Source organism: Dicentrarchus labrax, unplaced genomic scaffold (genome assembly GCF_905237075.1).
Source record: "Dicentrarchus labrax unplaced genomic scaffold, dlabrax2021, whole genome shotgun sequence".
In the NCBI taxonomy this organism is placed as follows: Eukaryota; Metazoa; Chordata; class Actinopteri; family Moronidae; genus Dicentrarchus; species Dicentrarchus labrax.
In genome coordinates, this window is record NW_026136705.1 from 26,030,134 (window position 1) to 26,057,275 (window position 27,142).

The window sequence follows — 27,142 nt, forward strand, 5'->3', positions numbered from 1 at the left end:
ACAAATGTTAAATGTCCTGTGTGGATTTATTTTGAAACGTTCAAACACGCTACAATTTTATTTTGAAGGAACCATTGCCATAAATCTTCTCTCTCTCTCTCTCTCTCTCTCTCTCTCTCTCTCTCTCTCTCTCTCTCTCTCTCTCTCTCTCTCTCAATTCAATTCAAATGGCTTTATTGGCATGACGTAACACTGTACATATTGCCAAAGCAATCGTTTGGAATTAAAAATAATAATAATAACAATAAAGGAAAACAATATTTACAATAAATTAATTATAATCTATACTGTTGGTAATACTGTAACTATGATTGACTCAATCACAGTTTGTGTCATTAAAACAGTAGTAAAGTAACAGACTACAGTTAAAACAAGTAGTCTGTTGTCAATATAACAGTAATAACAAATTATTAAATACAATATATATATCATATTATATTATTAATATTTGGGAAATGTTTGCGAATTGCTTTTACTCTTAAAGTTTTGAATTTAGGGCATGAGGTTAGAAAGTGCAGCTCTCTCTCTCTCTCTCTCTCTCTCTCTCTCTCTCTCTCTCTCTCTCTCTCCTATCAGCTTTACACGACATAAAAGGTAAAGTGACCTACCTGCACGGAGAATTAGAACAAGCCACGCCCACTCAGTCATACCTGAAGCAGGAAGTGAAGGGACCCGGACGGCTCGTGTTTGCTTCGCTTAACAACTACTTGAGGATAAAAGTAGCAGACACAAATAGGAGGAAAGGGAACATCTTTAAACACACAGCAAGTTACGGACACTGTTTGACGTTTATGTTGGTTGGAGGATCTGATGCTCTGGTCGCTGTCCGAGCAGCAGGTGGGAATCCCTGTCTCTGAATCTGTTTGGGGTTTTGCAGTAGGCCTGTGTAGGTATCCAGTGTCTAACAACCGTATTATATAATGACCTACTAATGAATCAACTATTCCTTCATTATTGTTATTATTACTTCATTTTCAGTTGACTTTTAAGGGACAATGACACTGACCAGTGTGAGGGATTGAAAAGTCAAAGAAACCGACTTTTCAAATAAATGTGAGAAAGAAATTAAGACAATGAAAACACATGTGCCAGGTCTATTAGTATATTATAGTAGATAAGATGTGTGATTGGGGGAAGAAAAGCAAAAAATCAACCAAAAATAAAAAAAAATGTTGAACTTCCAGATTAAAAATATGTTTTAATTTCCACCTCTAAAACTCCAGAAATGTCTACATGTAATTAAAAAGTAACCAATTTAAGTAGTATGTCCTTATGATACAAAATACTGAAGACTTTATCAAATATGGACAGGACTAAGAGATTTTGAAGACACTAAAAAGTGTGAGTCTACAGTCCTGTGTGGCTGCATGAGCCATAACCGTTGACTGTTCCTGTTTTGCAGGTTTGTCTCGTCTAAATGTGAGCTGAAACTGGAACTCCTTTCGACATGTTATCGCCCCAGAAACATCAACTGTCACACCTGCTTCTCACAGTCCTGCTGCTCTGTGGCTGGATAGCAGACGCAGCTCAAAACGGGTCAGAGGTGGAGGCTGTGTCCTCCGTGTGGCTGGCCAGTGCGTCCTCCAGCAAGGACATCGTAGCGAAGGAGGGGTCCAACATGGTCATTGAGTGTAATGTGACCGGAGACCACAATGACATCAAGTGGTACAACTCTAAAGGACCTCTGCTGGGTGAGGATACTGTTCACTTTATTGTAATTGCATTGTGTAGCAGGTCAAAAATCCAGTCATTTACATTCTGTTGAAACAGGGGTTTTATATAATGAAGCATAGTTTTGACCTCAATGCATAAAGTCTTGGACCATTGTGTACCCATACATATTAACTCGCTTTGCATCAAGGACCACAATGGCAAAGACAAAGTCTGGACTTATTGTGTTATCCTTGACCTTTTGTAGGTGTGTATGATTTAATATAAACATGCCTTATAATATCAAATAAATTAAACCAAAACTTTGCATATAGGACATTTTACATTCAAAATTGCCTAAAATTGTAAATACTTGTAAATAATTCAACAAGCAAGTAGACAAGACAGAAGAAAGGACACTGCTCCCATCACTTAAAAACCGTAGAGTGAACAATCCACACAGTAACACAGAAAACAAGATTGTCTACAAACCAAACAGGTAGCATTGTCAGTCAAAAGTACCAATTGGGAAAAAGTTAGGCTTTCCACATTATTGCCAAAATGCTATTTAAATAATAAGAGGTGATTTCAATAATGCATTCATGTTCTAATTTTATATTTAACAACTCAGAAACTGCATAAAATGTAGACACTGCAATTTAATTTGAATACAATTTTGATATTCTGTCCAGTTTTAAAGTATCAAAAATGCTGGTATTGCAAACAATATTTCTCCATTCTCATCATTAACCATTATCAGATGAATGCTGCATCAGTCTAAGATTTGCTTTCAAGCATAAACTAATATTGTTGTTGTCTGACATAATTGTGTGTGCTTATTTGTGGAATAATTCAAATTGAATTAAGTTAAATTGAAATGAAATAAGTACTAACTGGGTTTTTGGGTCGATGGAAATGATTTTGATGCTGAATCACAAACTGTTTGGTGGAGGAGATGATGACAAATGACAAATCTGCTCTTAAGAGCGTCTCTCCCTATTTTCCCAATCCTCAACTCGCATCTCTTTTTGTCGCTGTCTTGTTGTCTTATGTTTTTTGGCCCCAGGTGGGAAATGGCAGATTCAGGAGGATGGCGGTCTGAACATCACTGTGGTCTCCTTTAAGGACCGTGGTCGCTACACCTGCGTCGCCTCCAGCGGCTCCAATAATACCAAAAACTACACTGTCACTCTGCGTGTAGCCCACACCGACAGCGGCCTGGGCCTGTACTATGTCATTGTCTGCCTGGTGACCTTCACCATCACCATGATCCTCAACGTGGCCCGGCTCTGCATGGTCAGCAGCCACCTCAAGAAGACGGAGAAAGCCATCAACGAGTTCTTTGGCACAGAGGGCGCAGAGAAACTGCAGAGGGCATTTGAGGTCGCCAAGCGGATTCCCATTATCACGTCAGCCAAGACGGTGGAGCTTGCCAAGGTCACGCAGTACAAGACCATGGAGTTCGCACGTCACATGGAAGAGCTGGCACGGAGTGTTCCTCTGCCGCCACTTATCCTAAACTGCCGCACATTCGGCGAGGACGTTGCGGAAACAAACCGGGGACCTCAATATGCAGAGCAGGGAGAGATGTCGATGACTGGCAATAGACAAGCTATAGGCCCGCCCTCCTCCATTAGAAATGGAGAGGAGGAGCAGGTGTGTCAGGCGCTGCTGTCAACTGAAAGACGAGTGAACGATGGACATGGCGTTGACACCAAAGTGTCAGTCCACACTCTATCTGAGACGGTCGCCAGTGAGGATAAGGAGGCTGAGATGTGCCTCCATGTGCAAGCACCAGGCTCCCGGAAAAGTGTGTCTTTTGAGAGCAACATATAGCATGTCTCACTCTGAATCCCATCAGACAAAACATAATTTAAGTATAAGGTGTCTAACCATCAATATTTAGAAGCAAAAAATTGTGGGGTTGGTTATCGTTTAGATTTTAGCGATTCTGTTTCTGCTTATGGATTCTTGTTCTTATTGAATCCTTGCTCCTAATCTTGTCCCACGATTTGAGGAAGAAAATAAATCAAATCATGTTGAAAGAAAGCTTTCTTTTCAAGGTGTTAAACAGTCCCAATTCACAGTGTACTTTGTGATTCTTTTTGTTCAAATGGCAAAATAAAGGAAAATATAAATATTCTATCTTGCCATGTACAAGTTGGATTCTGGCTGTTTTCCCACTTGTTTCTCCTTGAAATGAAAATCTTGGACATTATAACTACATCTGTGGCCATCAAAATACTGCATTCTTATACCTGCTGATGTTGTTCCTCCTTCCTGCATGAACTTATTTCTGTGCAGTGATTATATTTTACCAGTCTTTTTGTCAAGTACTGGTAAGCAATTGCTCCCATCTGCCATATTATTAACACTGCACTGACATATGCTTACCCAGTTATGTTGAAGGAAGTGCAGTAAGCTGTTTTTGACTCATTACTACTCCTGGTTATATTATTACTTATAGAAGTATAACCAAATCAAACCAGCTTTTCAATTAATGCATGTTTCCGTTGTTTGATAGGGTACAGTAAAGAATTAGAGAGACTCAATGAAATGTCCTTTTGATTGTGAGCTAACATCCAGTGTTTGTTTTTCAATGCAACTTTCAATCATTTCTCTGTGATGGACTAATAATGCCAGCAGCAGCTCATTTTCCTCCTTCAGAAGACACCATTTGTTATTCACTTTGAGTCAGTCAGCTGCCACAGAACAAACTGTAATGAAATATCCTTATTTTACTGTGTTGATTGTTTTCATGTCGCTGTTTCCTGTCAATCACCTGACACTCGCCGACTGAAGTGGGAATACTACTGAAATAATGCCTACAAAATGTGTCACTTCACAAACTTGATTGCCATCTCCGTGTCTCTCTATTTGGGTCGTGTTAGTCAGGGTAGCGGTTGATTACAGGTTAGGTTTTGCTTTAGAGTGACAATACAATAACAGAAGTAAACATAGTATATATAACGAAAAAACATGTGGGATGGGGATTTTCAGAAGAAGCTGTACAGTAAACACCAAGCTCCCAGCTACTTTTAGCTTTCAGAGGCAGCGAGGAACTGAAATATAAATGTGATTATTTTGACATTATAGCTGCAAAACCTGTCTGCTGTGATGGAAAATGTCTGGAATTGTGCTCATAAATATGCAGGTATAATCTATCATATTTCGGTGTGTGAATGTCGGGAAAAGTCGGGGACTTTAATTTTTTTTATTATGAAGGTGATGCAATATTTTCTCTCTGTATTTATAGTGACATTTGTGAGTTATATTTGTAAAGACACACTTAATTATGAGATTTATGAAGTATGGAAGGTAAATATGGACTTATTTGGAGCAAGTTTGCAAGTTTATGCGATTTCTGTAGAGGTTTAATATGAACACAGAATACAGTCCATATCCGGGGTAAGGTATATAATAATATTATTATCCCTACATGGGGTCACAAGGCTTAATATTTAGTTTGTTATATTCCAATAAAATTAAATGTTTGAAATATACAATATTTTATATAGAAAGCTTTTGAAGTAAATGGAAAAGACAGTCAGTCTCTGAATCACATAAAAAAAACTTGAAAACACTTGTATCTGTCATTAGAACCTAAGCCATACATATTCTTCACTATGTCTCAGGGGGTTATGTAAGAAAAGTGTAAACTGTGAATCAGCTGTGGAACTATTTTTTACTTACCTGAATCTTGCTATTGTATAAACACTGTTGCTGTGTGAAATGGTTTTATATTTAAAGGTGTAAAAGTGATCCTGAAGAGCCAATTCTCTGGGACTGAAAGAATGTTCGTTGGACCACAATTGAAAAAAAATCCTATAATTGAAAATTAATACAATCAAAAACTTGTTTGTGTGGTGCTTATTTCTGCCCCTTCAGGTAACACTGCAAATGAGCCACTGAGTGGAGCTGTTGGGTAAAACATCACTTCTGTATATCAGCTCCAACACTGGTTTAATCACCACCTAAAACACTACTGAAGGGTCGTTTTGCACATTAACAGCTGTTGATGAACACTTGATATCATTGTTAAAGAAACATAGAGAGATTTACTGCTGAGAGCTTCGGTGTCACCACAGCCTCATCTGTTTTGGTTCTTTTACATCTTTATCAGTACCCACAAAGTAATTTCATCATCTGATAAAACAAAACAAAAAACCTTCTATATTCATCAGAGAAAATCAAACAGCTGTATACACACTTTCAAAGTAATTTACATACAGTAACACATAGAATTAATCTGAGAAGGAATTAAAAACCAAAAATTTAAGACATATTTATGTATGAGAGTAAAGCGAGGAAATGTATACATTTATGTACAGCCCATGTACATTTAGAGGCATGCCTATTTGAAAGGAAAAACAATATTTTTATCAACAAAAAACACATTTTTTTTGTAATTTATCTGCAGTAACACACAACCGACACACGTTCTTGCATTTCCCACCTTTGTCAGTAAATTATGCACTCAGGCTTCATTAAGCTCATGCTGTACACTGCTGCTTTGTACTCACAATACCTCCCAGAGGTTAATCCCCTGGAATACAGTGTTAGCCTGCCCTACCTGAGAAATATCAGGTTGGAGAGCAGCCCAAATAACAATAACCTTGGGCCTTAGTGTTGAATAACTCAAAAAATCCATCCTTCTTCCCTTTTCTGTCCTCTCTGGAGGCAAGCTTATCTAAATAGAATTGATTGGTCCGAGCGATCATTCATCATACCGAGCCAAAGCAGACGTTTAAGGAGAGAGGGAAGGAGGATTTTACCGATAGGATATTTTCAGGCCCTCTGTCATCGAGGTAAACTAAACAAATTGATTAGGTTAAAAGGACACACACTGCATGTGTGCGTGAGGGAAAGAAATATATAAATATAGACTTATATCAGAGGTTGATTAGCTTAAAGGACACATTTATACCAACCTGTGTGTATTTTGAGTGTGTTTACATGTATTTAGCAGACTGGAGTGTGTGTGTGTGTGTGTGTGTGTGTGTGTGTGTGTGTGTTTGTCTTTCTGATTATCAGGGAATCAATGAATAGAAGTCATGTATTTGTCATTTTACAACAGAGGGTTGCACAATGAAAAGTCATGCTACATGTTACATAAATGAATGAAGCCGGTGAATGCAGTAAATTTAGGTGTCTTGAATTTAAATTGCTCGTAAAATCAGGTCAGAAGAAAATTCATGTCACTAATTGCATTTTATTTCCAATCAGCCTGAAGGAACAAGTGAGGAAAAAAACCCAAGGACAGTAGAGGATGAATTAGATGGCACAATGAGAGAAGTGCTTGTCATATCTGTTCATTAGACGAGGGGACTTGATGCAGATGCTGCAACTATGATTAGCTCTGCTGACTGTGTGTTTGTGTGTGTGTCTGTCTGAGTGTCTATGTATTACTCATGTTGTTTGGACATGTATCTGTTAACAGTGACATTGTGGGGACTTGCCTTCCTTTTGGGGACAAAATGCTAGTCCCCATAACGTAAATCTTTTTCATTTTAGGATGTAGACTTGGTTTAAGGTTAGTAGTAGGGTTAAGTAATAGTTAGGTGGTTAGGGTAAGTCTCCAGAAAATGAATGTAAGTCAACTTAATGTCCCACAAAGTGATGGAAACACAACTGTGTGTGTTTTATTTTCATGATTCACTGGCATGATCCCAAACATGGTGTTAGCCTTGAGCTGGATTGTACAATGAAGGACAAATTCTCCAAACTTTTTTCACTGGCTAGAGGAGATTTGTTTTGACATGCAGTTGGCATTCCACTTCACCCCAAAGTTGTTGGTGGTTGAGTTCAAGTGTATACAGACCAACATTGCCACATTGCCACAATATGGCAATGTTGGTCTGTTGGTTGATCCACCATTTTGGTGTAGACGGAAATATCTCAATAACTATTTGTTGATTCATTCCATTCCCATCAGCCTCAGCTGTACTTTGTGTTCGGTGCTAATTAGCACATGTTTATATGCTAAAACACTGACAATGGTGAACATTATACATGCTAAATATCAGCATCATAGCATTGTCAGTGAGAGTTAGCATTCTGACATTAGCTTTTAGCCCAAAGAACCAGTGTTCTTAAGTACATCCCCACAAAGCTGTTACCATGGTTGCAGACTCTTGTTCATTGTCTCTTCTCCATCTCTTTTAATTACTCCCTAATGAAAAACACATTGTAAAGATTTGAGAAGTGCTGTATAAATAAAGTTTACACACTCACGTATTTGGTTTTACATTAAGATAACTTCAACTGTACTGTAGTATTTCCATTCAATCAAAGCAACTTATTTACAGCACATCTAGGTTTCAAACTTATAAGTCCTTATTTTCAGATAACCTCCAACAAAACCTTGCACCCAAGAACGGTCCAGGTGAGGTCGGACAGCATGTGTGCCGACAAAGGGATGGGGGCACTGTGGCTGACCTGATTCTCCGTAGGGTCTCACTGCTACAACTGGCCCCGCTGTCAGGCACTAATGGGAAATAATGGCTGCAGAAGCATCACAGCAGCGAGCTGGGCTCACTGGGGACTGGGGTGAAGGTATTGGGGTCACATCTTCTGATGGCTCCTTGCATTCTTAGACAGATACATACTGCACAGAGAGGAAACATCTGGAGGCAAGTTTGAAAGTAGCGAGCGATGATGTAGGCCAAATGAGGTCGTATGGAAAGGTTGTGAATAGGAATAAGTCAGTAGGGCTTTGTGTGTGTCCATGAAACTTCTGGGTAGGTCTCAGTGTTTGTTTCCCAACCATTCTTCCTTCATCAATGTAAAACCTCATCAGGTCAAGGACAGAGGAGAATTTGGTAATGATTTATGAGTCCATCATTTCCCATTCATTTTGTATGATGTTTTGTGGAAGGAGGTAATTTGGTTCTAAGTAATAACATTTCTTGAAAAAAAAGCTTAATTTAAACCCAAGTAAGTTATTCATCTATTATTCATTTATTATTAGAAACTTTTTACATATATGCTGTATTGTGTGCTAACTCGAGGTTAAATAGCAGTTATTTAGAATTTATCAGTTGAAAGTGTACCAATTGAACAGTATCTATTTTCTCTATAATTAATACAATGTGCTGTCTAATGCACATCTGGTAGACAGGTGCATAGCATGAATGAATCCATGCAAGAAGAAATAATTCCCACACACAGTCAGTATTACTTTGATTAGAAATACTGGAGTGTGGGAACTCAGCATGTCCTTTTTTTATTACCAATCATAATTACATAGTTCTTTTTTAAGATCATTTCTGGGCTTTTATTACCTTTATTAGATAGGAGCAGCTAAAGATAAACAGGAAATGGGGAAAAAGAGATGGGATGACATGCAGCAAAGGGCCACAGGTTGGAATTGAACCTGGGCCACTGCGGTAAGGACTCAGTCTTTGCAGAGGGCGCTAACAGAGTGCCCCATAATTATATAGTTCTTCCCAGAAAGCTTTCCGGAAATGATTGCTAAATGGACATATAAAATGAAGAGTTACTGAGAATGAAGTTAAGAAAAGAAAACAAACATCGCTCTTGCATCAGCTGCTTAGCAATAACATTCAATGCGAAATAAACAGATTTTTTTAAAGGGTTCAATTCTTTTCACCATGATTGCATGTGAAAAACTGAATCTTCACAGTTTGTAGTAAATAGAGTTTAAACTGTATTTTAACTGTTTTATGTAACAGAAAGTCAAGACAAAGTGTGGAGAAAATACAAATGAACTTTTACAATGCTCTGCATATGGTATAATCAGAATATAAAACGTTTTTTTATGTATATTAAACAAAAAAGTAATGAGCCCTAATTATTGTCAAACCAAATTATTAATGTTAGTTAGTTGGGAACACTCACATTGTGGATATTTGAGTTCAGGTAAGGCATACCTTTTATTTTCTGTTCAGTCCTGTTCTTCCTTTGTTGTGGGAAATAGAAAAGCCAACTATCACTATCACAAGTTTCTTATCATGCATGCTGCAAGGTCAATTACAGGTCAATTCTCATGCATACATTTTGATCAAAGATGTACATTTTAAACCCACTCACAGCATGACTCACTTCCACCTCTAAAACACAGTGATAAAGCCTGAAGGTGTTTGGTCAAAGTTACTTTTAAAACTTTTAGGTATTATTAATGACCCCATTCTTTTTTTTCTTCAAAATGGCCTCCACTCAGGAGTCCAGGTTATTCTTTGCACTGAGAGAAATTTGAGTCCCAAAGGAGCGAAAAGAGCCTGTTTCAGGTTATAATTTGTTGCATTATGTGAGTCTTACTCAGACCATAGTTAAGTGCCTTGAATTAAAGCTCTGAGCTGTGTAGAAATTGCCACAGAGGTCTTTTCATTTCTATTATCATTCTTCAAACCAACAAAGGCAATCATTATGATTTCTGTGACATCTGTCCTCTGCTCCAACCTGCAATTTAAACGGTTCCAACTGACTCACTATACATGCCATGTGGCTATTTCCACATAAATCATTAATTCAGCCAAGGACCACTGAGCACACATGACCTTATATTGTGTTCCTTGCTTCATTTTCAGCTATACAGCTCTGGGTATGAAGAGGTAAAACCTACAGGTTTCACACCCTGCTCACCTCCCGCCTCGCTACATCATAGGCAGTCAATAGTAGTAAAAGCCAGCCAGCTCTACCAGGTGAGCTATCCAGGTACCCCAATATCTACTTTTTTACTTTGTTTTCATTCAACATAATTCCTTTGGCTCAGACAAATTTTGTGATGATTACCTCAACCCTCAGAAAAAAAATAGATTTTCTCAGCAATTCAAGGCTTACAAAAGCCCTTTTCTCTAATATTCAATTTACACTTTTATATTCCCATATAATTTCTCCCCCGCTCTCCTGCTGAGCAATTTCACATGCACTGCATAAAGCAGCAGCACAGATAAAAACCCAAAGTCGTCATAAGTTAATTTCCCTCCTTTGTTGTTGCGTTTTTCTGTTGCACATATTGTGTCCTGATTCCCTCAAAGACAAACTTCACACGGCAGTAGATCGCCTAACAAGATTCTGCCCTTGTTGTCATTTCGCTGGCGGTAACGGCTCTGTCGGCTTCACTTGGCAGGACAGTTAAATTAGATGACTCGGCTTCGTCTGCGCTGCATGGCTTGACTTTGTGGCTGTTGGGTTAAAGATTGTTTCATGGCACGGACTCAGACAGATTTACTGAGTGGCAGACACACTATAAATATGCAATAATGAAACTCATGAAATATTTATTGACCAGTTTCTTCCTCCATCTTTTCCCAGACAGGTGGGTTGTGCTGCTCTGTAAAATAAGACTGGAAGTTACTGGATGACATTACTGTAATGACTGCAAGTTTCTATTCAAGCCACTATTCAAATGGAGGATTTTAGCTCTGGTTAAATTTACATAAATCAGTCTAGGACAAGCTGTCAGAGGCAGTCCCAGGCTACAGAGCATTACTTTAGGGTTTGCCAACATCCAACATAGGCTCTATACGAGCTGCATGGCAATAACATTCTGTCATATGTAGGTCATGGCAACTGGCAAGCCAATTATAAAGCCTGTACTCAATCTTCAAATACACGACACACCACAAAGTTCACTATGTGGGAATGAATGGATATGTTGGCATCACAGAAATCGTTGTATTAACAGTGTTGTTCCATGATTCAAGGAGGCTTTAGGGAACCCATAGTGCAGAAAGTTTATTTTATTGTATTGTCTCTATATTGTAGCACAGTGGATTCAAAATTAAACAATGACTATGAGGTGAAAGTGCTTTAATTTGATGTTATTCACATCCATATTGGGTAAACAGTGTACACACAGTATACACACAGTCCCTCAGTTGTAGGGCAAACAGCAGGACAATGATCCTAAACATACAGACAAGGCAAACAATGAGCTGAACAGTGCAATAGTCTTGACTGTCTGAGTGAGTCACATAGATGTGAATCCAACTGATGTGTTTCACTTCTGAAGATGGCTCAAGTACATGCTTGACAGAGCAACAAGATTTAGATTGGAGGTTTTAACCTCTAATAGCACAAGATTCCACAAGTAGGTCACTGTTGTTTGTATCATGTATGTGTGTGGACTGTCTGTGCAAATATACACAAGTGATACACATTTCAGCCAATGGTCTCACACTGACCTACAGGTGTAGGAAATGTACCAAAATATGCAGTAATGCACCCACAAAGGCAGTTAATAAGAAAAATACTGCTATCAAGTAAACATGGATGTAAACCATAAGTTTCAAAATTGTCTTTGCAAATATTTTATGAGCTAGTAAATGCATGTCTATGCCAAGAAGCACTGTTCGTGCTTGTGGTGGCCCACCAAATTACTAATACTATAAATATATGTGCAGTGAAGTGTAATATCTGTAACACTGTTTTGTAGTTAATGGACTAAAACATGCAAAATGAAAAAGTAAAACCAGCACATCTCCAGTGGAACATATAAATTTAACTTCAAATCCTATTAAATTTTGATGTAAAGAAAATTCTAAAACTTTGAAAAGAAAAAAGCTGGCTGCCCTTTCCAACATGGCATGACTATTTTGGCGGACTCATGCAGTGAAGATGGCTGCAGATGATAAGGATATGAAGCTTGGGTTTAAGATTAAAGGAGAGTGTCCTTGTCTTACTCAGAGAGCTGAAAGAAAGCTGTCGTTTCGTCTCCGCACACAAGACATCCTTCTATTTTAATGCTTCATTTCTTCGCCGTCTACAGCCTTGGGTTCATTTCTCTGATGTTCTCATTAAGCTCAACTGAGTGGCTGCTCTTGTATGACACTGACAATTTATGTAACGTCTTATTTCATGTCAAACTGCACTGAAAACATGGGAGGCCCCTCTCTGTTAGTGTCAATTAATTTACGTGGCAATAGCCTGAACTGAATCACAGGAATCCTGTTAAAAAGACCAAAACCAGTCGTTTGTGTAGTGAAACATCAGTCCATTTCTCTTCCAGATTGGATGTTGGATTTTTACCCGTTAGGACATTATTTTTACTCAAGGTTTTCATCTGCCTCAGAGCTCCAGCGTCTCCCTGAACGAGAAAAATCACACCCTCAAAACGCAAATGGATCTTGGCGAGGATGCATCTCATCTGCCGTAACGGCTTTGTTTTATCGTTTTGAGTCCTACAGCTGAATGGCGCCGCAGACAAACGCTGTCAGTGTGTGTTTGCTCATTTGGCAGCACTTTTAACACATTGAGTTTTTCAGAGGGCTTTTATACTAGGAGAAACGCCACATGGGAGCAACAGCTTGTGTAAACAAAATCTTAAGCAAAACCACCCACCCGTAAACAGCAGACAGCCTCGCACTCATTCACACCACACACACACACACACACACACACACTCTTTTTACAAACACAAACACATTTCCTTTGCCCTCCACCACCTACAGTGCATCACAAGAACTGCACTTAAAACACTCTTATGCCATGGACTCTCTGATGTCGTCACACCACAGGTTTAGACGTCATTAACAGACTACTGAGCTGCTGAGATAGTAAAACCAATTAGGAGTCTGAATATGCTTCTCTAATGGAGAGACGAGACAAGGGAGCTCAAACTGTCTCAAATGGTGATAGAGGAGCTCCAAAAAGTGGATATGTTTTTAAAGAGATTTGCCATTATATAATGTGCACAGATATATTGAAATGATGTCTTAATTTTGGTTAGATTTGGTAGATTTGGTGAGGAAGCAGACGTTTTGTTCAAGGAGCTACCAGGACAATAACTTTCAGAACTCTATTGAAGGAAGATTTCAGTGCTGAGATACAACTTAACGCGAAATAACACAAAATAACAGATTATTTTAGGGCTCTTTCACACTGGCAGTTTATTTTGAGTCCAAGAACTGTTTGGCTGAAAAAAGAGAATTTGCACATTGGGGATTAATAAAGTAAATCTTCTTTCTCTTCTTTCTTTAAATCTTTCTTCTTCTTGAAGTAGGCCAAATGAAAGAACGTAAAACAGCGAATGCAGAGCAGCAGTTACCTATTCAGTAATGAGACAAGGGCAAGGAAATTACTTGGATGTAACTCCAGGTCTGTAAGTAAAGCACAACACCACTTGATCACGTATGATACGTGCATCTATCGCTATTAACTGGTGGAAATCAGAGGCTGAACTATGCACAAATGAAGCAAATACAGCACAAATAAACATGGCCACACCTATGCACAACAATGCAGACAGGAGCCACGTTGCCGGATTTTGTCTGAATGCAGCTGAAACCACTCTTCATCCTGTCCGTAAGGTGTTTATCAGTATACAACCTCTAGCTTTTGGGAAATGTGTGTTGTATTTGTTATCAGAAATATTTGCCACAAGATTTATAAGATATAGAAAAACTACAAAACTATGTACAGCGCTGATGTAGGCTTTGCACTCTGTGTCAGCATGCACTGTCAAACTTGTTTAGTACAAGCATCTACAAGACCATTCCTGTGTGTTTATTGCACTCTGTGTTTAAAGTGATCCTGATATGGCAAACACCCTCCTCTCCTTTTCTCACCAACTTACATACTGATGTGCTTTATATTGATTTCCTGACCAGCCAAGTTTCCTTCTCTTCCAAGTCTGTGAGCATCCTGAGGAGTCAGTTAATGGTGCGTTACTAACTCCAGCCCAGTCATCGTTTACATGCTGCTCTCACAAGAACCCCTTCACCCTGAATATCCATTACTGCCGGACTGTATAGTAACGGCAGGCCCTGCTCATAACATATTTATGAGTGCGGCCTGAGGGAGGATCACACTCTGAATGCTGATGTAATGTTCAGATGTCACATTTTTATCACTTTTCCATCCTATTCTTATTTAGCCACAGTAGTTATACTGTTAAATTGAAAAGAACCCTCCTGAAAGTGAATTGCTATAAAACCTTGAACCAACACTTGTTAGCAAGTTGCAAGCAAAACAAGTCCATATGTTCCCTTAAAAAGTTGACCTCAGAAGCAGAACATAAGTCAAAACTATGATAGGAGTCCTAACAGGTAGAAAAAGATCCCGCCGGCAAGACCCTGTCTGTTTGTTTGAACACAATTAAAGAGGGATAAAGTTTTTGGTAGAATGGATCAGGGCAATGTTGAGCTGTATTTTGTTGCTTTTTGCCACTTTCTTCAGTGCAGCTGCAGAAAATCGTATGTCTGACCTTCTAGAAATTATTACTCACTGTAAATCTCTCTGTACCAGAGAGCTGCTGGCAGCTTTTATTTTTGATTTTCAGCCCTGATGGGGGGATCATGTGTGAACAGTAGCTTTCATAATGGTCAAAATATATCTGAGCATTGTGTTCACCACTACAAATAACAGAACTGACATGAATAATTAATACACACCTCAGGTTTTTTTATTCAAAGTATGCAGCAATCCCAAGAGATAACATAATCAGTCCCAAGAGAAGTTGGGACAATCGGTTTTATGCTAACCCAAGGTTAAAGATCAGGGGGGGCAATGACCTTTCCTACCACTGTAATGTATAGCTGACAACATGCCAGAAAAGGTTGTTTGTCACAGAATAAATAGATAGAATCTACTGTACATGAGGAAGACACCGGTTCCTCATCTACTCACTCATCGTCACTCATTTTGTGTGGTAACATCAGTTAAATGAGTGCAATGTAAATGTAAATGTGATTGCAAATATAAATGTAAATGTAAAGATGTGATCCTTCAGTAAAAATGTTCCTGTGCTGAAAAATGGAAAATGCTGTGTTGTAAAACAGCCCAGCAGGATGCAGATAAGTACCGCTTGAAGGCAGATAACAAAAGCATTACATGTGTTGAATTTCTGCTTGGAAAGATTGGATAGTGAGAGAGAATGTCAACACTCAAGTCTATAGTCATCATAGGTGAGGCCTTTTAAACAAAGTGCTATTCACATCTAAGAACTGAATGAAACTACATACATGCGAAGTGAATTTTTTTTTTTTTCATGCAGCCTATATTTTATTCACATTACCGGTGATTTTCTCCAGTTTTCACCTGTGATAAGATAGCCAATCACACACATGGCAACATACTGTAACAACAATAGTGGCTCACCTAATTATTTTACATCTTATTAATCCACGATCAATGTTTGTAATTTATTATTTTATATAAACAACCTTTCAGACTACAGCTGCTGCTGTATTACCTCTTTCATTTGAATCACATTGTGCCCTTTGTATGGTAAATAATGGAGATTTCAGATCATCTTAATGCATATCAATATCATTATCATCATTATCATTCTCTCTCATCTTAATGTATCTGAGCTGAACCCATGCTTTTGCCGCCTCCAAGTGGGCTTGTGTTGACTGATTTATGAGAAGAGGACATTACAACAATCCACTGATCTGGTATTACATTTTTTTTTGCGAAAATGTTAAGCCATGTTAGAAAACTGTAATATACAGTGCTGATATTATATTTGAATCATATTTGTTTCCTAATTCCTGGTATAAATGAAAATGAAGAAAACAGGAAACAAGGCAAAGTCTGTTATTTTATAGCCAGTCACAGACTAAGTGTTCTCATGACTGAAGAACCTCAAAACCAAGTACATTGTGCACCTGCTGTCCCATGTTAAAAATACAACCTCTGGAATTCTGTTTGAAGGCAACTATTACTCCCCCATTAGCCCACAAGCCTCTGCTTGTTTTGGAATCCCCCTCAGTTTGAAGAGGCCTTCAAAAACAGAGCTATGGTAGGTCATTGTAAAATACCTCAGCTATAGAATATGCCACTCATGACTTAATTGGTGATAAAGTAAAATAAGTAGAGGTTGTAAACTGGAAACAAAACCAGCTTTTTGCCAGCCACCAATAGCTACCAAAGAGAAGAAGTAGAAACAAAACCAGTTGCCTTAGCAATCTACAAGAGAAAAATGGAGAGAAATTGTAATTATGCTTTCATGTCAGCTAGTATTGGCCTTGTTTCATGTAGACAAAGACAAAGAAATGCAGTGAACCGATCCGAATCAGAATCAGAATCAGAAATACTTTAATAATCCCAGGGGGATTTTTGATCCGTTATGTGAGTTAAATGTTTCCAACGTCCAAACTTGGAAGAGGTATTTCCATCTCCTATTTAGCTAATTAACTCTTTTTCTAAAAAATACGTTTTTTAAAGTTCTGCCTTTTCCATCAACTTATTAAAATCTAACACTTTTCTGTCATTGATTTTTATGCACATTTCGAAGTGTTAGATGGGCATAAAAATCAATGACAGGACTGTGGACAATGATTTTCTTTGTTTGATCAACACTATTAAAAATGGCAGTAATGACGTTCTGTGACCTACATTGATTTTTGTTAATTGCAAAATCTGAAGCTCTTTATAAGTCAAGGATAAAGTCCCCAACAAAGCTTGTTTCAAAAGGCTGTCACTAATCCATTGATAAAAGGACTGCAGGTCTTTCTTTTTGTTTGGCTCTGACTTAATCAAAGGGTGTGAATTCTCCTTTGATCAGAGCATGTGGTTTTTCTGTTTAGATCCTTACCAGATGTGTTCATTTAAATGGCAATTGGACAGAGCTGTACCCTGAACAAGTACAGAATCTTTTGATGTTACAAATAGCTTTTTTCACAGTTATGGATGTGGCAAACAGTTTCACATGCAAAATCCCTCTTGACAACCTTCTGACATGGTTACCTCTACTTTAAAAGGCACGACTAGTATTCTCAAGGTAGCCAAAAGTTGTGTTCGGTATAACTTTGTAATAACAGTTCTGCTAGCTGAATGAGATTGAGCTATAATCAAAATTGTCTTTGATGAACTGAAAAAAGTCCACTGAATAGTGAATAATCCATAACCATAAAGATTTTGTATTTGTAAAACTTTGTTAGAACCTAGAAAAAAGCTAGTTTTATAAATGTGAGGTTGATGGTATAGACTTGGAACATGGTATCGAGTTCTTGCAATGCATCCAGGTAGAGAAATGCAAACGGACCTGCGGAAAACCTAACTGAACCTAACATGCTTTGGGAATTTTCTTTTAGGACACACAATTTGAAAGGGAACCAAAGGACAGTTCAATATGGACGAGGGATTATTAGTCCTAAATAAAGCTAATGTCAAAAAGAACAGCAATACATTCCCTGAGGCTCTTACCTCACATCTCTCTCTGCCTCCAAAAACACATTGTTCTGTAATGATGATGCACCATGTGATCAGAGCTGAGGGAGGTAGGTCGTTGGGTTATTTCTGAAGACATAGAGGGATTCTGCTGAGTGAACAGAGTTAGGCAACTCATCCCACCACCAAGGGAGCAAACAGGAGAAAGGTTTGCATTGAGATCCACTGCCTTGCAGTGATGGTAGGACTAGTCATAGCAAATGAGAAGGTTGCATTAACCTCAATGAGGTGGTTCAGGTAGGTGGGTTTTGAGCTAATGGCAGCTATAAAGGCATACGCAGTCAGATTATCTTTCTGATGTTGAGTCACAGATGCAACATGTTAAGTGAAAGTTAGGAGGAGCTCAGCTGGGTTACTTAATATGTCAGAGAGGCAAGCTGAGATCTCTTGCAAGGTAGACGGGAAGGACAGATGGAACTGGGTCCTCTATGGAGTCTGCCATGTTCAACCACCATGTTTCTACATTAGCCAAGGCCTTTCATGTTTTTTTCCCATAGTTGTTTCTCCTACATGCTTGGGAGGTGAGCTGTATTCAGTTGTTTGAAATCTGCAACTTCACCACTTGATGTCACTAAATCCTACACACTGGTCCTTTAAATGTACCCAATCCTAAGTTCAGTCACTTTTTCTTGCAGAGTAAAACTTGAAACTTGAAAGAGAGACATGCAATGCATCCAGAATTGAAATGACATCTGGAAGATTTCAGGCACATCAGCACTGAGCAGCACCTGCAGGAAGACATATGGCCTGCTAGCTTTTGTTTACTTCAGTGCCATATGTGCTGAGAAGTGCACGCAGCTCTAAAAATTCATATTTACACACATATGCTTATGTGTGGATGCACACATTCACCCTTTTCGATGCACAAACACACAAATAAATGCAGCCACTCCTAAACACAATCACATGCATCAGCTCACACGTTTTATGACATTCGAAAAAGCAAAAGGAGGACAGTTATGTTTTCATCATCAACACCCAAATCAACAGGAGAGGAAAACAAAGCCAGATGAACACATGGTGCTAAGAGCAGTGATGGATGGCAGAGAGTCGAGTGCGAGATAAAGGCAAAGAGGCTCCAGAGATCAAGATGACAAGGCTGCAGGTTTTTCCCCTCACTCTCCTTTTTTCTCCAGATGCCGCATGACAGACAACCCCTGCCTTTTACAGACATGCCTTTTCGTCATTAATTAAACATTAACCACCCCAGCTCCTGAACGACAGGAAGTCTTGGAAGTGTCTTATGACAGATGCCAGTGTTTGCGATGTGCCACTGTGCCATGATGTCACCCGAGGAAGGAAGTGAAGGAAGTGCAGCTTTAAAAGCGATGAAAGATAAATCTGATCGCTATGAAATTTTTCAAATGAAAGTTGTTATATAGAAGCACAGGACGGAGCAGCACACTAATCCATTCATTCCCTACGGAGCTGAGGAGAAACTCATCTGATGATTACAGGGTCAACAAGTTTGTCAGTTGATCATTTGGAAGAGTGTGACCAATCAGCCAAGTTGCTTGTGTGAACAGATATGGAATTATTTTTTACATCATTTATCTGAACAGTGCTGGTTGTTATGGCCTCATACTGCACTTTTGGATAAAAAATGATCTATTTAATACATTAATGCCTGCTCTGTTTAGTTTCTGGGCTGCATGAATAACACCAGAGTAAAGAAACTGAGCAGAATAGGAGGCATTTATGCCCAGAGCTTCACTGGGACCGTAAAATGAATGATTATGTCCTGCTAAGCCTTGAAACCAGTTAAGTATAATTTCTGTGGAATGCTAATATATCCCTTACCCTACAAAAACACAAATAAGACTGCAATTTATGAGAGCTACTCTTATTCTGAGCAATGGTAGATTTTGATAATGTGAAAGAGTTGAAAGGATAGAATCCTCTAACCAACAGCAAGCACATAGTACATTTAATAAAATTGTTGGATTTATACATTCCCTTTACAGACAAATTTCCCTGGTTGTTTTTTTTTATCTTTACCATAGCCCATGTACTGTACATCACCTCAACCTACAATATAACAAACATAAATCCATAAATGCAATCTCTGTGATTCAGTAATTACACCTACACACATTTTGTCTGAGCTTATGTATGTGTATTGAGCTGTTTAATTACCAAATCTCTGTTTCTTATGGATTTTCTTCCCCATAAGTAGACAAAACCAACTCATGTTTGATCTCAATAAAAAGGTCATTGTCATTACATTTATGCTGGATCCAAATTGCATTGGCTGAAGTGTAAAATAATTTGTATTTAGAATGACTTGTTGGCTAATAACTCAAAGCACTCATAAGCACAGGTGCATAATGGAATTAATACATTGTGAGACACAATTATTATATTTAGCTCACTTATTCAAGGGAATGATCTTTATGAGTCATAAATTACTAAGTAGAGGTAGATTTACAAAACAGGAAAACAAAAATCCCCCAAACACTTACTGAGCTCTGATATTATTCATTGTATTCAATTGCACAACAAATGGTCCCCGAGTTTTCCACAGAGTTGTGTGAACACATCTCTGAAACTTTAAACAAACATTACATTGTTTTCTCGTGCTTTTATGGGGTGGTGGTTGCTTTTGAGACATATATTGCTTGGAAACCTAATTTCCTTCTCTGGGACAATAAGGATTTAAACTGATCCTGACTGGTGTTCCGGCTAAAGCTCCTTTACAGTATACAGATGGGCTGTGGGAAGATTGTTAGCTTGGAAAAATGGAGGTCTAGAGGCTGAGGGGCAACAAACTGGAGTCTAAGGTCAAGGTGGACTAACAACCTGATATCAAGAATCTGATGTGTAAGACATAAGGGTCCAGTATGGTCAGTCAATGATTTGTTCATTTTCAAACAGTGGGAATAACCCTAACCCTAACCCTAACCCTATAGTAAAAGTTTAAGTGAGTCATGTCTCACCTGAAGTATTTTGTTGCAGTGGTAGCTTGGTCTTAAGGTGTATTTCCAGCAGAACAGAGCTACTGAATCATCATAGAATTATTATAGGGAATATTATAGACATACTAGAGGCAGCAGTGTGTCTCTATGATCCTCCTGCTCTTCTGTGAGTACATTTTGCTACTTGTCTCTTTGATGTGACAATACTATCATATTGTATAGGCTACACAATTGATTATTTATATAGATAAGAGAATATTATAGATCCAAGACAAAACTGACAGAAGGTGGGACTAAGAGAAAAAGCCACATTTACAAAGCCTTCTGCTACTTCAGCACCACAGACAGCATCATGGATTTATCAACATACAGCACAGTCAGTCCACAGATATTTCAGAGCCATGGTCGTCATAGATTCTAACTAATTTCAGTCACATAAAAAGAACAATGAGTCAGGTGGACTAGAATAACATATTCTACTAAACAACCCCTCTACCGCTGAACTCTCTCCGCTACTAGGGGATGGAGAGGGGTATGACAGATGAACAAGACAAATGCATTTTGGTCATTTTGCTATCAACAGGGATGGCATCCCCCCTCGTCAACCCACTGAGTATGGGGATTCAGGTCAGTTTAGGTGAGATTCAAATCTCATCAGTGTGCGCAGAGAGGTAAAATTTGTCCTGTAAGGTCAAGACTGAAAAGGTGGGTGTTCCTAATTGGTGGTGAAGTGCAGAGCAAAGTGCTGTGACTTGTAATAAAACATGTCAGATTCAATCATCTCAGCTCTGCCGCAACAGGGGGACACTTTGTTTTACTTGACTGCTTGTGATTGATCTCCCACCACACACACACACACACGCACACACACACACACACGTACACAGACACACATTCCCACTACCCTTCGCTCATGAATGCTCGCTCACCCCATCAATAAAGTGAGAGACTCTATCACCTCCACCACCAGTGTCTGCCACTATTCAACAGAGGAAAAGAGTGAGAGAGAAAACAAGTAGATGCAGCGAAGCATGCTGCATGAAACTTGGATTCATGACAAGAGAACATGAATTAAAATCTAAATTCCCCTTTGAAAGTTTTTTCACCAGCAATGAAACACATGGAGCCTCCTGGATAATGTATCAGGTCTATAGGTTTATGTTATAGCCATCAGTTTTAATTATCTTTTTTATCTTGTTAATTATATCTATTATTTAACTTTTGTTTCTTTTTATTTGCAACAATTTCACAATTGTTGTTGTTGTTATGGAGAAGAAACCAGTCAGAGGCTTTTAGCTAGCTGTTTGCTGTTGTAGGTCAAATTGTAGTAAGTTTGTGCACTATTTACATTAGTAATCACCACACCTTGTACTTTGAAAACTAGTTTAAAGTTCAACGATTAAACATATGCTGTAAGTGTTTTTTTCCCTTCTAGCAGTGATGCTGATTACACTTTGAGGTGAGGACTGAGCCTAGCAGCCGATACAACTCATTTAATAGCATGCTCTATGCTTTCATGGTCCCATTTAGATGATTGATTCTGGGTATCTCAACCAGCTCAGCTATGCATTAGTGATGAATGGCGCTGTGATTTAATGTTCTCTTGTGGAGGCACTTGGCAATCAGCTAATTTTGTAAACAACACAACACCTGTATTCTAGTGGTCTTTCCATCAAGGGAAAAGAACAATGAATGTCACAATAAACATGATTTCACCAAGGAAATAGTACTGTGATGGTTAAAATATAGTCTGTGCATGAATGCATCATTTTATTTTTCTTTGGCATCAATCTGGTCTTTTTATATCCTCCTATTTAGTTTGGTGTTTCACTTATTGCTTAAGGGACATTATTATTGCCACATAGAGTATGTTATGCAACATGAAATTCCACCTGAAATGTCATACTTGAAAATGCATGGCTTGGCGGGCTGTCACATAAAGTATCTCTACTAGAGTACCTCTTCATGTAAGGTATTTGTGGGTTACATGGCTGCATGCTTGAGGGAGATTTATATAATCTCCTTTGATAAAAGAGTGATGCAGGATGAACAACAAAACCCCGAGGGTACAATGACATAAATCCCGTTGCCTCGGTCGCAGTGTGATTTGTAGTTAAACCATCATGGAGGACATTATGTTGCACGGACTGTCAACATCATTATTTGTATCAAAATGCATAATTCCTGCAAGAGGAAAGGACAAAAGAAAGTGTCCTATTTTTCCATCTCCAGCACAGTCAGATGGATAAATACTTCAGAGCAGATATTCTGATGCAACTTGAGTGTTCTGGTGAAAGCTTAACACGGTTTTAGAAATTAACTTTCTGGCTCAGCTGCCAAGATCTGTTCAGAAAAATACAAAATCTCAAATGGAGGCAATTGTAAAGAGCCCAGCAGGTGTAATCGAGACAAAGGAAAAAAACAATAACAATTTATGTGCACATATTTCCTAATTATACCATAACACTGAACACTCCTTCCTGACTGAATGGAGTTGCCAGCTAAGTGATGCTTCAAATTCATTTCACTGTCAGGCAAAGGACAATATAAATGAGCTTTGTTTAACAGAAAGTAGAATAAAGGACAGTAGAAACCTCAATAAATAATTACTAATGGCCTGATTCCAGTACTTAATATCTGTCAGATTTCGAGGCATTGCTATTTTCCTGCCATCCAGAAGTTTAGATCAACATAAATCTCGACTCAGTACAGGTCATATGCCATAAATGGTATGGTATGGATATTACTAGCCACAAGAGGATAAATCCAAATGGTTATGACTGATCACCTCTTATTTCCTCTGATCCCCTTGGCACTACCAAATCACACCATCACAACAGAGATATATCAACATCAAATTGAGAGATTTTAATGAAAATTTACTGAGTACATTCATGCTTTCCAGAAGATGAAAACTTTCCATTTTGAAAAATGTATTAATCTGCCTGAAGCGCCACCCTCAGGCCCAAACCTGTCAACAACACTGATTGCCACATGATTGCTGATTGCTTTAACATCTTCAGTCACCTTTTTTGACTTAATGAATTAGGTATTCCCGACTCTGGCATGAATGAAATGATTAGCATTATGCTGATCCTGTAATACCTGAACTGGTACAATATTATTAGAAAACAGACTGAGATCACTGATCCTTGCAAGACAATGACAGGTAGCAAGGTCATTATCAAAGTTATTAACGAAATGTATTGCTGGTAATTAATGCAACTTTTCAAGCGATCTTTGGCAAGAACACAAGGGCTCAATCTATCATCCCAGGGCATTTGGGGAATATATCAGCATATTAAGTGGTTGACATTATAATTTATTATCAACACTGATTAGCGCCTGCATCTCTCAATACATTTAGAAGTCATGAGGGATTTCATTAAACTACAATTTGAATAAGTTAATAAAGAGGAACGGAAAGTACCAGGGAGGATGCAACATTAACATTGACCTCTCCCGACATGTGACCTCTTTTTTCTGAAAGCCTCATTTGTCACATTGGAAACTTCAATTGTAAGGTATACATATTTATCTGGTTATGACACAGAATATTGTTTTTAAGCACAGCAGCAGATATATACACAGAACAGCCATAACATTATGACCACCTGTGCACCCTGGTGGTCATAATGTTATGCAGCCCCATACGCAACAAACTGTGATGCACTGTGTTCTGACACCTTTCTAGCAGAACCAGCATTAACTTTTTCAGCAGTTTAAGCTACAGTAGCTTGTCTGTTGGATCGGACCACACGGGCCAGCCTTCCACATATATCAATGAGCCTTGTCCGCTCATGACCCTGTCGCCAGTTCACCGCTTTTCCTTCCTTGGACCACTTTTGATAGGTACTGACCACTGCAGACTGGGAACACCCCACAAAAGCTGCAGTTTTGGAGATGCTCTGACCCAGTCGTCTAGCTATCACAATTTGGCCCTTGTCAAAGTCGCTCAAATCCTTACACTGCCCATTTTTCCTGTTTCTAACATATCCACTTTTTAGGACAAAATGTTGGTGTTTCAGTGGTGTTCAGTTAGTGGCAGTCTGAAACTTTAATGCTAGATGCCACTAAATCCTACCCACTGGTTCATTAATGTTCTGTGTTCAAGTAATTTTGAGGGTCCCTGTCAGCCTAGGGCCCCCGAAATCCTCCTAACTTTCTTCCCCTTTACAGCATCCCTGGACTAGATCATCTGCAATGTACAATCCTCCAGAACAATAACAAGCAGCAGAAGTAAACACATGGTGAGCAAGACAATGGGGGGCTGTGGCTCAGAGACAGAGCGGGTCGTTCCTTAATCGGAAGGTTGTGGGTTCGATCCCCCACGTGTCGAAGTATCCTTGAGCAAGATACTGAACCCCGAATTGCTCCCGATGCCGTACATGTGAATGTGTGAATGTGTATGAATGTTAGTTTCTGTTCGATGGACTTTGCCATCACTGAGTGAATGTCTGTGAAAAGGTGAATGTGGCACGTAGTGTAAAAGCGCTTTGAGTGGTCGGAAGACTAGAAAGGCGCTATACAAGTACAGGTCCATTTACCATTTACAATGGCAAAGTAGATAATGGAGGGAAAAGGGAGTGAGAGAGGAAGAGGAGAACACACTGGAAATGTCATTATGGCAAAGACGAAGGTTTGCTATGTAACTGCATCTAGAAAACAAATGGACCTTCTAAGTCTGCACGGCTGAGGAGACTGTTTACACAATTTGTTTACACGTGGCTAATGTAAGCTAATAGCTCACAGCAAATATGCAGCCTAAATCAACACTATCATTTTTCACATGTGCAGAATTTGCTGAGATTAAAGCCCTTTCCAATGACAAATGGTCGCAGCTTTAAATTGTACAGAATCAATAACTTGCTAATTTAGTTGCTTTTTCATCTATATTATCAACCAAGTTTGCCATCTGCATTTCATTAGGCTCTATAAAACCACTTTGATTGCAATATGTAAAAGATGAAAGGAAGTTAACTCAACATGTGTTCATGTGATGTGCAGAATATAAAGCAACTGTTTTTAGAGAGCTTCTTGTTCATGGAGGCATGGAAATTGATTGGATTTGCCTTGCTGTGTGTTGCTGAAACAAAGCTGTGAGTTGCCTGGGGACACACTGAGCTTTCTAACATCAATCAGTGATAAACATGCAGATATGCTGGTGAACTACAACAATGACTCAAACCAGACAACAGAATTTCTTGCTGAAAAGAAACTAATGTAATTGGCATGTGCAGCTGGAAGCTACTGGGGTATGGAAGTCCTCACATGACTTGCACATACACATATAATAATTAAAGCTCACATGTTTAGAACTTTGGCTTTACCGGAGAGTTAAAAGAACAGAGATCCAGACTGGATTGGGTCAAAAATGCTTTGAACCAAATTGTCCAGGGGACCAGCGTCTGGGCCTCTGATTCTTGTGACTGAATCACTCAAAAGGCTCAGTTACAAGTCCTTCTGAAAAACTGAAGAAATAGCCTTCAAATTCATGTTAAAGATGTCACAACAAGGAGAAACATCATAAAACCTTCAAAGTGAGTTGTATCCTTATGCAGTATGGACCCCTCAACTCTGGGGACTGCTAAATTGGAAGGCGGGTTCGCCATCTGTGCCAAAAGGCTGATTGTGTAATCCATCCAAGGATTTTGTGACACTTTATTGGATACTGTAATGTTGCTACTGAAGTATAAACTACTACAGTTTTATGTAAGAGCTACAATTTCCTGTTTATATAATCTTTATATGATGCTGTTGCTCAGATGAGGGCTTAAAATGTGATATGATTTTTTTAATAATTAAGGTAGCTATGTGCATTACTGTCTACCACAGTATCTTTTTTTAGCCTACCAGTAGGAGTTCAAATTCAGAAAGGTTAAAATTCTACACATATTCAAGTAAACTATTTCTATAGCCCAATATAAAAAATGACAAATTTTCCTCAAATCACCATCTGTCCTTAGACCCTCAATCTGGATAAGGAAAAACAAAAAAAAACAAAAAACGTTTAATGGGGAAAAAATTGAAACGCAAAAGAGGATGGACAGACAGCTGCTGCTTTCCCAGTGTCCTGTCTCCTGGTTTCAGGGTTTCCATCAGGTTTTCGACATCAGATATTCTTTATGGACCTGGCTTTTTGCACAGGGTTGAAACAGTAAACTATCTTAGTAGCAGTAGTAATAGTTATTGGGTAGCTAGCTGTAATAATACGCAATAGTTTCTTCACTGATAAATGTATTATATCACTAACTGAAGTAGATATATAGAAGAAAACTAAATATCCTGGGATACACTTTGAACATTACAAATTATGGACGAAATAAAGAAACACTTACACAGCATTGACTTTCAAAGGGTTAGTCACATATGTTCACATATGAAGTCCCATTTTTAGCACCTGCACTCATATGGTCAGAGTCATACTCCACCACAATCAC

The 27,142-nt window shown here is 38.7% G+C and overlaps 1 protein-coding gene across 2 annotated transcripts; it reads left to right on the forward strand.

Annotated features, from left to right (window-relative positions):
* Positions 1–635: 635 nt before the first annotated feature.
* Positions 636–5,508, forward strand: LOC127363485 (microfibril-associated glycoprotein 3). Of its 2 annotated transcripts, none has more exons than XM_051399977.1 (3): positions 636–886; positions 1,403–1,691; positions 2,717–5,508. In XM_051399977.1, the coding sequence occupies exons 2-3, from the start codon at positions 1,448–1,450 to the stop codon at positions 3,484–3,486; spliced, it is 1,014 nt and encodes a 337-aa protein (XP_051255937.1). In that variant the 5' UTR covers positions 636–886; positions 1,403–1,447; the 3' UTR covers positions 3,487–5,508. The 2 variants fall into 2 exon arrangements, with proteins under 2 accessions (XP_051255937.1, XP_051255936.1); XM_051399976.1 differs by having other exon boundaries at positions 636–837.
* The last annotated feature ends 21,634 nt before the right edge of the window (positions 5,509–27,142 follow it).